Source organism: Jatropha curcas, chromosome 11, assembly GCF_041381405.1.
Source record: "Jatropha curcas cultivar XTBG-Jc1 chromosome 11, XTBG_Jcur_1.0, whole genome shotgun sequence".
In the NCBI taxonomy this organism is placed as follows: Eukaryota; Viridiplantae; Streptophyta; class Magnoliopsida; order Malpighiales; family Euphorbiaceae; genus Jatropha; species Jatropha curcas.
In genome coordinates, this window is record NC_143161.1 from 5,948,322 (window position 1) to 5,961,096 (window position 12,775).

Sequence of the window (12,775 nt, forward strand, 5' to 3'; positions counted from 1 at the left end):
CTTGCTCACAGTCCACTCCTCACAACCCCTACAACCTATAAGCAAGCACAACTACACTCTCACTGGAGCAAAGCAATGACCGAAGAATTTGATGCATTAAGAAAAAACCACACCTGGGATTTAGTGCCTAATGATTCTTCTCTTAATATTGTTGATTGTAAATGGTTATATCGTATAAAATACAAATCAGATGGCTCCATTGAAAGATTCAAAGCTCGATTGGTTGCAAAGGGATTCACTCAAAGGTCAGGCATTGACTTTCATTCCACTTTCAGTCCAGTGATCAAATCGACAACTGTCCGGCTTGTTCTTACTCTTGCCACTCAAAATAATTGGCTCCTTCATCAGCTAGATGTCAATAACGCCTTCCTACAGGGCTAACTTGATGAAGAGGTGTACATGCATCAACCACCTGGGTTTGAGGATGTGACATCCTACCGAGTCGAGTCTTAGCATAGAGTCGAGTAGTCGAGTTGAGTCGAGTTGAACCAAACCCGGTTGGGGTAGAATGGGTTTATAAGTGGAGTTACTTGAGTGAGAGAAAAAGATCAAAGCATATGGGTGAGGATTGAGTTGCATTAAAAGATTGAGCTTGGGTATTAAGTTGTAGCCTGTTTACAATTGAGGTACCATTTAGAACTTTTACACACAAAGTCATGGATCTTTTAGAGCCTACCCGTGCATACCCATTTCGCTTTCCCATTTTCATGTTTATCTTCATCTTCTTCCTTTCCTCTTCCACCTTCCTTTCAATTTTAATGGTAGTTAAGCCTTAACTTCAACTTCTCTTTTATCCAAGTAAGTAAACCTTCTTGAGGTTCATAATTGAATCATTTGGTGTTATTATTTTAGAATTCATAAGAATTCTTATTTATAGGTGAAGGTAGTTCAAGGAGTGTAGAAAAAAGAAGCTAAAGAGGAGTTCAAGCTTTTGGAGTAAAGGTTTGATATCTCTTGTTATTTTCCATTTTCTTTGCATGAGAATTGTGTGGTGTGTTGCTAGTGAGCCAATATATTGCTTCATGTTGAGTGGGAGGACTGGTAATGGTGAGAAACAGGGGAGAACAGGGGAGGTATTGAATAAATGAAGTAAATATTGAGTTTATGTTGAAACAGGTTTTGCTGAAAATTTTACCAGTAACTTCGTCTTGATTTTGACCCCATTTAATGATGGAATTAGGAAGTGTCATAGAAGAGTTATTTGTTCCTCTATGTGTTAGCTTTACATGGGTTTTTGAATCATCCAAATCGGAGTTGTATATTGAGAGATATGCCCAAAAGAGTACAGACAGTGCAGGCTGGAAAACGCGAAGCGCGCGCGCGAATTGCATGAAGAGTTCGCGTTGCACACCTCGCGCTCGCGATTTTCAAATGCGCGCTCGCGACTTTCACCTGAAACTCTCTGACTCTTATTTGGCACATCTCGCGCTCGCGACTTTCAAGTACGCGCTCGCGACTTGTGCTCGCAACCTCTCTGACTCTCATTTGGCATTTCTCGCGCTCGCGATTTGCAAGTGCACGCTCGCGTACTTGGCCCTTGGCCTGTAAGCGCTCGCGACCTTCATCGCGCACTCGCGTATTTGGCCTGGGAACTCACTGTCTCTCATTTTGCACTCTACGCGCTCGCGACTTTGAAGTACGCGCTCGCGACTTTGAAGTACGCGCTCGCGACTTGTGCCCGATAACTCACTGTCTCTCATTTGGTGCTTTACGCGCTCGCGACCTTGCAAGGCGCGCTCGCGACTTGTGTTTTCATGCATTTTTGGACTTCATTTTCAATGCAATTGTACTCCTTTGCTTCACTTATATGCCTCCAATCATTTTAACATCAAAATACAACATGAGAACATGTATCAAAACAACATTCAAGCATGCAAATGATGTGAAATCAAATGAACATTATGAATTATGAAGTTATGAACTATTAATATGATGTTGTGTTATATTATTGACATACCAACATTATGCTCCATTGAGGTTAGGTAGAAACCATGTAGATAAGGCTATGTCGCGACATAGGATAGCAGATCTGCACCTCATACAGTTTGATACTCCGGCTACTGGCCGTTGAGTGGCTATGATTATATATGGGCCATAGCAGCCAAGCATACAGTATTCATCCAGTTTCATACAGTTTTTCTTATCACTTCGGTTTCACTATAACCTTATGGAGCCATACAGATATCTTGACATAACATTTCATGAATTATACAGTATTATAAACAGTACAAAAGATAATCAAGGTATCATGAAAGTATCATGATGTGTGTGCTTATATGTGCCATATGTGTTTACATGGTTCTTTCTATACATGTATGTGTTTAATTGTTTCTTTATCTGTTGAGATATCCACTGAGCTTTATTTGCTCAGCGAGTTACCTGTTTAACTCGCAGGTTTTGAGATTGGACCATAGAGAGTCAGCTTACAACTGCTGCAGTTCATCTATAGAAGACTCAGTCTTCAGGGTAGCTACTCATTTGGATGTGTAACTTTTGTCTATCCTTTTCATGGCATATATAGGGCACACAGTTGGGCCCATTTCATTTTGTAAACTAGTATCATGTTTTGTAAATATAAATTACATTATTTTTTTTGAACAACATCAGCATGATATTATATTCAATATACATTATGATTTCAGCATGTCAGGCCATACAGTCAACCAGTTTGTAGCATCTCGGTTCGATTCATTCGGGTTTACGGGTGGACCGGGAAGGGATGTTATAGAGGATCCTCTTCTACCTCATTATGTTTGTAAATTAAAAAAAGCAATTTATGGTTTAAGGCAATCTCCACGAGCATGGTACACTGCATTGACTAGTTATCTTTTGTCTGTGGGCTTTTATCGATCCAAGTCTGACTCCTCCTTGTTCATATGGCAAAAAATCCGGGTTCATTGTTTATGTACTTGTTTACGTGGATGATATTATTGTCACAGGTAATACTACCAATGATATTCAGCAGGTGATTCTTGGTCTTTCCACTAAATTTTCACTAAAGGATCTTGGTGCCTTAAATTATTTTCTTGGTGTTGAGGTTATTCCTTCAAAAAATGGGCTGCTTCTTTCTCAACACAAGTATATTTTCGACCTGTTGGCAGCAACTAATATGCACGAATCAAAAGGGGTTTCTACACCTATGAGTGCTTCTACAGTTCTCACCAAGTGTCTTCCTGCAAATATTGTTGACGCCACCTCTTATCGGCGAATTGTACGTAAACTTCAGTATCTATCATTCACTAGGCCTGATATTGCTTTCTCTGTGAACAAGCTTGCGCAGTTTCTGCATTGTCCTTCTACTGATCATTGGCGGGCCGTCAAGCGCTTGCTGCGTTATCTGAAATCAACCGCACATTATGGTTTACTTTTGTCTAAGACAAGTGATAATAAACTACATATTTACTCGGATTCTGACTGGGCTGGAGATCCTGTTGATCGTACTTCCACCACCGGCTTTGTTGTATATCTTGGTAACAGTCCTATTTCTTGGTCTTCTAAAAAGCAACGAGCCGTTTCTCGTTCCTCAACTGAAGCTGAATATCGTGCGGTTGCTGCTGCCTTAGCTGAAACAAATTGGATTACAAATTTGTTGACAGAGCTTCGGTTCCCTTTGGCTGACATACCAACAATCTTCTGTGATAATATTGGGACAACATTTCTGTGTGAAAATCCAGTGTTCCACAGTAAAATGAAGCATATTGCCATTGATTTTCATTTTGTCCGTGACCAAGTTCAGGCAAAGCAAGTGCATATTCGTCATCTTCATGCTGCAGATCAAGTTGCAGATTTGCTCACCAAAGCTCTGTCACAACGTGCTTTTCATGTTCTTTTTACCAAGTTGTCTGTTGTTGCACTACCTGACAACTTGAGGGGGTGTAAAACAGAATAATGTTTCTGTTATGATCTTTCCTTTATTATAGGCTTTCATTATCTGTTATTTTTCCCTATATTAGTTAAGATATTATCTCAGGATGTTGAGTTCCTTATGGCTGCTAGTAGTCATCATCTGCTGTATATATATTTCTCAGTTTTGGCAATATATTTCAAGCCTTCATTTTACAATCTGCTAGAACTTCTTTAACAAGTATAATTTAAATAAGATAATCTATAAAATTGATAAAATAGAAAAATAGAGAGAACTCCAGCAACATCTCTATTGGTTATTCCGGTAACATTCTAAAAACCTCTCTTTAACTAAATTTAAATTTTCTCATATATATATATTGAAATTCCAAAAATTTAATATTTTGTTTTTGCATCTTAATATTTGAAGTCTAGTTGGCCAATAAATGAAGGCAACCATTATAAATTTATTACATATATAAATAATAAAGATTTTTAATCGAATATATTTTTTATATCTACATAAAATGGGAGAGGGAATGTAGATATTAACCTCCTTGGAAAGTTACACTTTAAGGCTTTATTTCCTACAACCTCAAACTCATTATTTCTCTATTGTTGGTGGTCCTCCCTTTCCCAATAAATTGGAAAAGGCACCCTTAAACTTAAAGGATGTTTTAATTTCAAAATTATTTCATTCCAAAATTCACTCTTAAATCAATTTTAGAATAATCATTTTATTTAATTTTTTGGTTAATTAAGTTATAAATTAGATGTTTTGTCCTTTAATTTTTTTTACTTAAAATTTAAATAAGCCATCCTTAACCAAATTAGAAAATGAGGTCATAATAATTATAATAATATATATGAAATTATTAAAGAGATGTATTTGGAAAATTTATATGTTTTTTTTTTTTTTTTTCAAAATCAAGCCCCAAGAATCCTTTACAAGGTGTAGCCCACTAAGGATCTTTTGTTGTTTTCAGTTGACAAAGGTAAAAGTTTGAGATGCTTTTGAAGAGTGTACATAGTCCATCAGACCTAAGAAAAGGCTAAGACGAGATCTTGCATTATTGAGAATATTAGAGTTAGAGCGATGGTATCTCTAGCAACCCGAATATTCAAAGACACACAAAGATTAGCTGTGACTGTGAGAGGGTGAAATTACTTTTCTTTCCATAGTCAAATATCTAAAGATAAGAGCTAGATTCGTATTTCTGTTGGCTCTTGACCAAAATATTTTCATTTTTTATTTACTTTCTGAAAATAATAAAGTAAAGAAGAAAAAAAAAATTGTTACTAAGTTTTATTTTGACTATTTTAGTATTTTTCTTGTTCCGAAAAATATAATGAGGCTTCATTTATTGGCCCAGTGCAGCAAAAGAAAAACACAAACAATGTCCAATTCTTGACTATTGGGCTTCAAGCTTTAGGCCCAATCGACAAAAACAGAAACTGCACAAGTTAAAATAAAGGCCCAGAGTTATCACTTGTGACGAGACTATTGGAGCTTTGTTTATCATCTTGCAACGAATTTAGTAAGCCCGTACATATTTTTAGAAAAAGACAACAATATCTGCTAATACGTTTTTTTTTTTTCTTGTCAGCAAATCATATTTTATTTTATTAAATTATAAAATTAAGAAAAATTTATCAAATTTAAAAAACTAAATCTTAGCCAGTAGACTTTCCCTATACACCAAAAACTACACTTGCATTTGATAATTAAAATCTACTTATATGTTAATTACAAGTAAATAAATCATTCTTGAATAGTAAATGTCCTACATTAAATGAAAGAAAAATGACTAAATACATAAATAATAAAATGAAATTCCAGTTATTTTAGAGTATTTAGATAATTTAATAAAAATAAGTGAAAATTCGGGTAAAAAATAAATAAATTATTACTTTTTTCTTCAATATTCTTTTCGCATCTTTCAAATAAGGAAAAACACATTGTCCTAAATTTTTTATGGTTATTTTATTTCTACCATTATTTACTTATTGTCCTTCCTTAAAAGAAAAATATTTCCATTCAAATAAATGCTAAAATTAGTAATATGAATATATTCAAAGTTGCATGCTTTATTTTGCTTCGATGAAGTAAATTTCTTTATAAGTTAGATCTATCTGCAAAATGTAAAAGTGGTCAAAAATTCATCGCAATTTTATAAAAATTATAAAATTAAGAAATTCATATACATATCTATTTATATAATTCATTGTATAATTTTTGAAAAGAAGATTTTTTTGCGGGTTTGGTTTGTGTATCACGACTTTCAAAAGCTTCAACTAACATGCTAAGGACATTGTGTGGACCAACTCGTTTAACATGCATTTTTCACATATTAAATGCAGTTTAAAAAACTCTCTCCCTTATCAAAATGTGAACAAAGTTTTGTTCTTGGAAGTTTCCAAAATTTTTAGTCCAATATATTATTTGAAATCTTTTTTTTTTTTTTAATATTAGGTACAGAGACTTGAATTTTCTTTTCTTGGTATTCTTCCATTTTCTTTTAACAGTTTGATCAAAGATTAATATATTTTCGAACTGGATACTAATTGTGTTTAGATGTCTCTACAATGTGCTGACTTCATTACTTAATTTTATAACCAAGTAGATAATCTAATAATAAAAAGACTTGAATTTAGAACAACTGATGTAGTTAACTTCTATTTATCGAACAATCATTCATTAAAAATTACAATAATCTGTTAAGTCATATGCTCTCTTTGTTGCAAAAGATATTTTATTTTTCTTTTTTGGTTTGTCCCACGATATAATCCATTTTCCTTTTTTGTATTATAGTTAACTCTTAAATTATTTACTATACCCTTATTAAATTACCTTATTTTCAATAACACTTACTAATTCTTAGTTATTATTTCAATATTCATGTGTTATTTAAAATGGACATAATAAAAAGTTATATAAATAAAATTGTCCTTTAATTATATTTCTTAATCTATATGAAAATAAAAAATGGACTATTTTTTTAGAACGAACGTAATATACATCAGGAGACATTACAAACTGCACTTTTTGTGTTTTGAATTGAAAAGACAAATAGTAGAGGAACGATAAAATTAAAATTAATTATTTTTAAAAAACTTGTAATGGGCCCCAATTAATGTAATAATTACAAGGACGAAACCTCACATTTTCACATTTTGAGTCTACGCTAGCTCTTTTAATAATGTTTGAATTTTTCAACAAACAAAAAGGGGGCAACACCCACATTTGATGGTCCTCTTCTACAGCTAAAAGGAGAGCAGCCAAGCCACCGCCAAAATTAGACACGTAGCTCCTCTTTGCATAAACAGCCGCGTAATTTGATTTATATGCAATCTGAACAATTTTTTTTTTTTTTTTTTTGTTTACATTGAATATTAGTCATTTATTATTAAGTGAAAAAAAAGAGTAATACAAATGGAAACAATATCCCGAGTTCGAAAACAAGTCTCGCGAGGAACTGATTTAGTCAATACATGAGCTATATCATTAGCTTGTCTTCTAATCCAAGCCAAGGAGATATTAGGCAATTGGACTAATAGTAGTTTACATTCAGAAATAACAACTCTAAACTCATATCAATCTTAGACATAATTTCTCATAGCACAGTAAACTTGCAGACAATCGGTCTCAATCTAAATCTTCCAACTGGAGTAGCTCGACAGCAACCAAGACAACCGTTCTTAGCGCTTGAGCTTATGCTACTGCTGGATAAGAACAACCTTACAATGAATACGTTGCCGCTGATACAAATCCGCTGTTACAAGTGTTAATGTGCGTTTAAGCTAATTAATTATTTGACAAGTGCAACATTTTGAATGCGGACTGCTGGTCCTACAAATTTTATTATTGAAATATCTTTTTTATTTTGAAAAACAAGATTAAGATAGGTAAAGAACCATCTCATGGTCCACTACGAATTTACCAAGTAGATTACTTCGCATATCAATTAATATGAATAGTTGATTTAAATTATTTAGTGTGAAATGTAATTATTAAAATGAAAACTTTTTTTCAAAGATACAATTGAATCCATTTGAATTGAATAACAAATTAAATTAAAATTATAGAAAAAAATAAAATTGATATGGAATAATCAATATATATAATTTCATTCAATTTAATTATTTTATATAAAAACTGAATTAAATGAAATAATTAAAATTTGTAAAAATGAAAATTTAATTTTGGAACTTAAAAAAAAAAAAAACCACTATTAGAATAATATAACTAACATGGAGAAATAATAAGTTTTACTTTTTTCTTAAAAAAAAAATTAGTTTTTTCCCTAATATGCTTTTATAACTTTTTCTAATTAGTTTTTTTCCTAACGTCCAATTATATATATTTTTTTTTCTAAGAATATATAGAAAGTTCATATTTTAATTAGATATCTATCTCAATAGTTGATTAAAATAGTAGTATATTTATTGATAAAGATGCACATTAAATACGGATAAACTACAAAACGGAGAAAATTATTTTCTTTACAAACTAGAAAATACGATTATAATTCAGGACAATTAAAAAGGAAGGTAATTCTATTTTTATGAGATGGATATATTAATTATTTAATGGCCAAATTAAATTCTTCCATGTACTTTGTAAAAAGAATAAAACAATATTGTGGAACCTTCAATTTTTTTATTGATTTATTGAAAATTTCAATTTGTGAATTTAAAAATACTGTAATTTTTAAAATTTAGGTGAATTAAACACTTATTGAATAGTTAAAAATATGAAAGTTATTATCTAAAAGTGTTGCTAACCATACACCAAATCAATATCTTACATGTAAAATCCAAAAATACCAAAACAAAAATTGTTGCCGAACAAAATCTAAGTATTATTTGATATATTGATTATATCAATAATATGTGTATTAAATTTCATGTAAATTACATACCGGCTTCAACCCTTTTTATTATTTAAGTGTTATTTTAATTTTTTTTAAAGTGTTATTTCATTTTTTTTCATTTAATTGATCATTTTAATTGTGATTGATTTTCTTAATTTCATTCGATCTACATTAAATCGCTTAAGAAAAGGAAAGAAGTATTAATTTTGATAAGGTAAATGATTAATAAATTTTAAAGTATTTACTTGAATTTATTAACTGAAATCACAAATATTATAATCATTGTGAGAGGCGATAGTGAAAGCAGGAGAGCGTCTTACTTACCATCATCAGGCACGGTTAACGCGCCTAAGGTTCCTAACTACTTGTAATATTTTTTTTTTATGATCTGCCAAAGACTTCTCTATTATTTCACTGCAACTGTAAATACAGCTTCAACAGCAATCAACTTCTGTGTCTTTCACTCGCTTATTAAATATTCTTCACAGGATTCTCATTTCCCCTCAATTCGTTTTCTTAGGTGCGCCTCACTCTTCTCTGCGTTTTGATTTTTAGTTCTTTGTTTCTGTTTTTCCTCTCTCTGAATTTCTTGTCTGAAAGTTAACTTCTTTATCAGTTGGTGGTTTACAGAATGGAAAATCCGGTGAAGAAGGTGTTGCTCACTTCTAATGGAGATGAGATTTCACAGAATATAGCTCTTCATTTGGCCAAACGTGGATGCAGGTTAACCTCTGTCACTAATTTAAACTTATCGCTTGTTTGGTTGCTGAGAAAGAGAAGGAAACGAAAAGAAAAGGAATTTAACTGACAATAATGAAGTTTGAATCCAAAAATTTTCTGGGTTATCAATCTTTTTTTTTGGTTGCATGTGCTAAATAGTAAACTCGTACATCTTTCTTATAAAACAAGAAAAAGAAAGATTCGTTATGTCTCTTTTCCTTGCAATTCTTATATGTTGAATAATTAATTTTTGTTAATTAATTTTTAATTGGCAATGATAGGCTAGTCTTGATGGGAAATGAGAAATCTCTAAGAAGCGATAGAGAGAAGATAGCTTCTGGAAGTTCAGTGCCTGTGGATATTGTGGGAGTGGATATGGAGGAGCAGCGCGAAGGGGCTTTTGATGAAGCAGTAGACAAGGCATGCAAGATTTTGGGAAATTTGGATGCTTTTGTACATTGTTATGTCTACGAAGGTATTATAAATTTTAATCTTTGTTTTCCTTATTTCTGAACAGTTTATTGTTTATACATTTTATTTTCAAAGTAAAAGGAGGGATACAATTGATAGTCAGGTCAATCTAATATGGATTTTTAATTAGTACATGGAAAATTGACTAGAGTTTGGAACTTACAAGGTAAAGAGTATTTAGACTTTACATCTAATAGCAGAAAAATTTCTCAACGTCCTTTTGGTTCTTCCTTTATTATCATCCTTTTGCTAATATGTTTGGAATTTGAAGGGGAAACGGGAATAGAGGAATTAGAGGGAAAGAGATGGATAGTCAAGGTGGTTGCTTTACTCTCCTTCGTTAAGAAACTTTGGGGAAAAGGGGATACAGCACTTGTTTGGTCAAAGGTAGTAAGGAAAAAAGAGGGAAATTGAGAGGAGATGCAAAATAAAATGTAATTCTATAAATTTGGTGAAAGTCAAGGTCTAAATTCTGAAGGAAAGGCACAAACTTACAAAATATATCCCACCTTCTTCAAATAATCATTTAAAATTCATGATGTTTTTTTTCTTCCTCCTGCATCAACTGCTTTTTGATAACGAAGAGTAATGAGTAGAAGTTAAAAGTTTTTGTTCTAAATGTTTGCATAAATCTCAAAAAGAACTGAAAGGTGAACATGAACAGGAATGAGCATTAGTTTTTTTGTTTAGCAATGGATTATGTATGCAAATACTTATGTTTGGTCTTTTTGACTTGAACTTACTTTTTAATTTGCCATTAAAGTGGTTGCTTTTTGTATTTGACAGTAGATACTTCTTTGTTTTTTTAACCTTGCTGCATGTACATTCCACCATTTAGAACTTGCAGAAGTAGAATAATCTTGTTGCAGGGTGATATTAATGAAATTCTCTATTAGTTTGAAGAAGGCTAGATATCCCTAGCTTATCTTCTTAGAAATTTTGTTTGCTAAAATTCATGTTTAAGTAGTGTTTGGGTTTGAGAAATCATCAACCAATAATTTTCTTCTTGCCATATACTGTAGTAGTAAATTGTATGGTTCTTCTTTCATAGATGATAATTATCAACTTGTGTTAAGCACATCTCTTTTTTCCCCTTACAATCACATTTCAAGTTAACAGTATCATTCATCAATTTTCTTATGACAAGATTGGTGCTGTAAAAGTAAAGACAGCAAATTTATGAATTTCGATTGTGTGAAACAGGAAAAATGCAAGACCCTCTAGAACTAGCTGAAGAAGAGTTCAAAAAGACAGTGAAAATAAACTTTATGGCTCCGTGGTTTTTGCTAAAGGCTGTTGGAAGAAGAATGCGTGATAATAAGTCAGGAGGTTCAATTGTGTTTGTGACCTCAATAATTGGTGCTCACAGAGGCCTTTATCCAGGTGCTGCAGCATATGGTTCATGTTCAGCTGGAATCCAGCAATTAGTTAGAGTAAGTAAATGTGTTCATTTTTCTTCTTATTTTTACTTGTGCGCTTGTGATCTGTCATGATCAAGACCATATAGTCTGCTTCAATCAATTAATCAAATAAATATTTGATTGAACAAGCTTTCTTGGTTCCTATTGTGAAGAGATTACTACGTTGGTTTTTTTTTTAAAATGTTTTATGGGAACTTTTGGATGAAATTTTATGCTATTAACAACCATAATGAAGGGAAACATAAAATTTGGAACTCTGTAATTGCAATTGACTTTGACGGTGCAGGATATGCACATTGATACATCAGCTTATTTCAATTTAACATCATGTTGATTTTTTTGTTTATGATTTTTTACTTCAACCACCAACCAATATCCACCTTCACCTATCCAAGAATTGCTTGACTTCAATCCTGGTCTGGAGAATACATGTTCTGCATTTCTATCACTGCTGTGCTGTATTGTGCTTGTCACGGAAAGTTTTTGATTGAGGGTTCATTATGTTTATGAATAAGTGATTACTTCCCTCGAAAGGGAATTTTGGTCATTTGTCTACATAATAATCCTTTTAGCTCCTTTTTTTTTTCTTGAAACTATTTGACAGCATTGTCTTTTTGTTTTTCAGCATTCTGCTATGGAAATTGGGAAACACAAAATCAGAGTAAACGCAATTGCCCGCGGTTTGCACTTAGAAGATGAATTTCCTAAGTCAGTAGGGAAAGAAAGAGCAGAGAAGTTGGTTAAGGACGCAGTACCACTCCAAAGATGGCTTGATGCTAGAAATGATGTAGCATCAACTGTCATATACTTAGTCAGCGACAGCTCCCGATACATGACAGGGACAACTATATTTGTCGATGGGGCACAATCTTTGTCTAGGCCTCGGATGCGATCTTTCATGTAGTCCTTTGTACTTTTCTCTTTAGTTTGGTATAGATGTTCACACAGCAAAGGCTTTTTCAGTTGGAGTAGCTTCTTCAGAGATTGCAGATTGGCGTTTTCCTCCTATGTTCTTTCGAAAGTAATGAAAAGATAGCTCTGATAATCTTTACAGATATTTGTAATTGAAATTAGTTCATTTTTGTTAATTGATTTTTCATATCATTGCATTTTAGAAATGGAAGTTCAACTTCAAAAAACAGTTGTTAGTTGGAATTGGAGACCAGTGAAAGTGGAAGAGGAAAAATCAACCCAGAAACATTTTTCTTTAATCCTTCTAATTTAAGAATTTATGGAAAGAGAAATGCTAGGCACAATACTTTTTAGCGTCACAGTCTAACACTCTTCTTATTGATCGAAATATATTTATTATTTCTAAAGGAAACTTGTTACCTATTAAAATAGGTGACAAAAATAATAAAATGCCTTTTATTACATTAGTCTGTATTCTACTACAATTAATAAAAAATAATTTTACCCTTTGTTTGGAAAAGAGAGAAAGGAAAA

The 12,775-nt window shown here is 32.4% G+C and overlaps 1 protein-coding gene across 3 annotated transcripts; it reads left to right on the forward strand.

The window, feature by feature from the left end:
• Nucleotides 1–9,088: 9,088 nt before the first annotated feature.
• Nucleotides 9,089–12,393, forward strand: LOC105632406 (NAD(P)-binding Rossmann-fold superfamily protein). Of its 3 annotated transcripts, none has more exons than XM_012214783.4 (5): nucleotides 9,089–9,237; nucleotides 9,348–9,440; nucleotides 9,719–9,912; nucleotides 11,112–11,341; nucleotides 11,955–12,393. In XM_012214783.4, exons 1-5 carry the CDS (start codon nucleotides 9,101–9,103, stop codon nucleotides 12,231–12,233), a joined length of 933 nt encoding a protein of 310 aa, XP_012070173.2. In that variant the 5' UTR covers nucleotides 9,089–9,100; the 3' UTR covers nucleotides 12,234–12,393. The 3 variants fall into 3 exon arrangements, with proteins under 3 accessions (XP_012070173.2, XP_012070177.1, XP_089572893.1); XM_012214787.4 differs by having other exon boundaries at nucleotides 9,096–9,237; nucleotides 9,334–9,440; XM_089716767.1 differs by lacking the exon at nucleotides 9,089–9,237 and having other exon boundaries at nucleotides 9,256–9,440.
• Nucleotides 12,394–12,775: the final 382 nt, after the last annotated feature.

Excerpts from the sequence above, each read along its gene's own strand:
- LOC105632406 (XM_012214783.4), top strand. The coding sequence starts at position 9,101 with ATGATCTGCCAAAGACTTCTCTATTATTTCACTGCAACTGTAAATACA. Across the intron at positions 9,238-9,347 it reads CCCTCAATTCGTTTTCTTAG|AATGGAAAATCCGGTGAAGA; the intron begins GTGCGCCTCACT and ends GGTGGTTTACAG. Across the intron at positions 9,441-9,718 it reads TTGGCCAAACGTGGATGCAG|GCTAGTCTTGATGGGAAATG; the intron begins GTTAACCTCTGT and ends TGGCAATGATAG.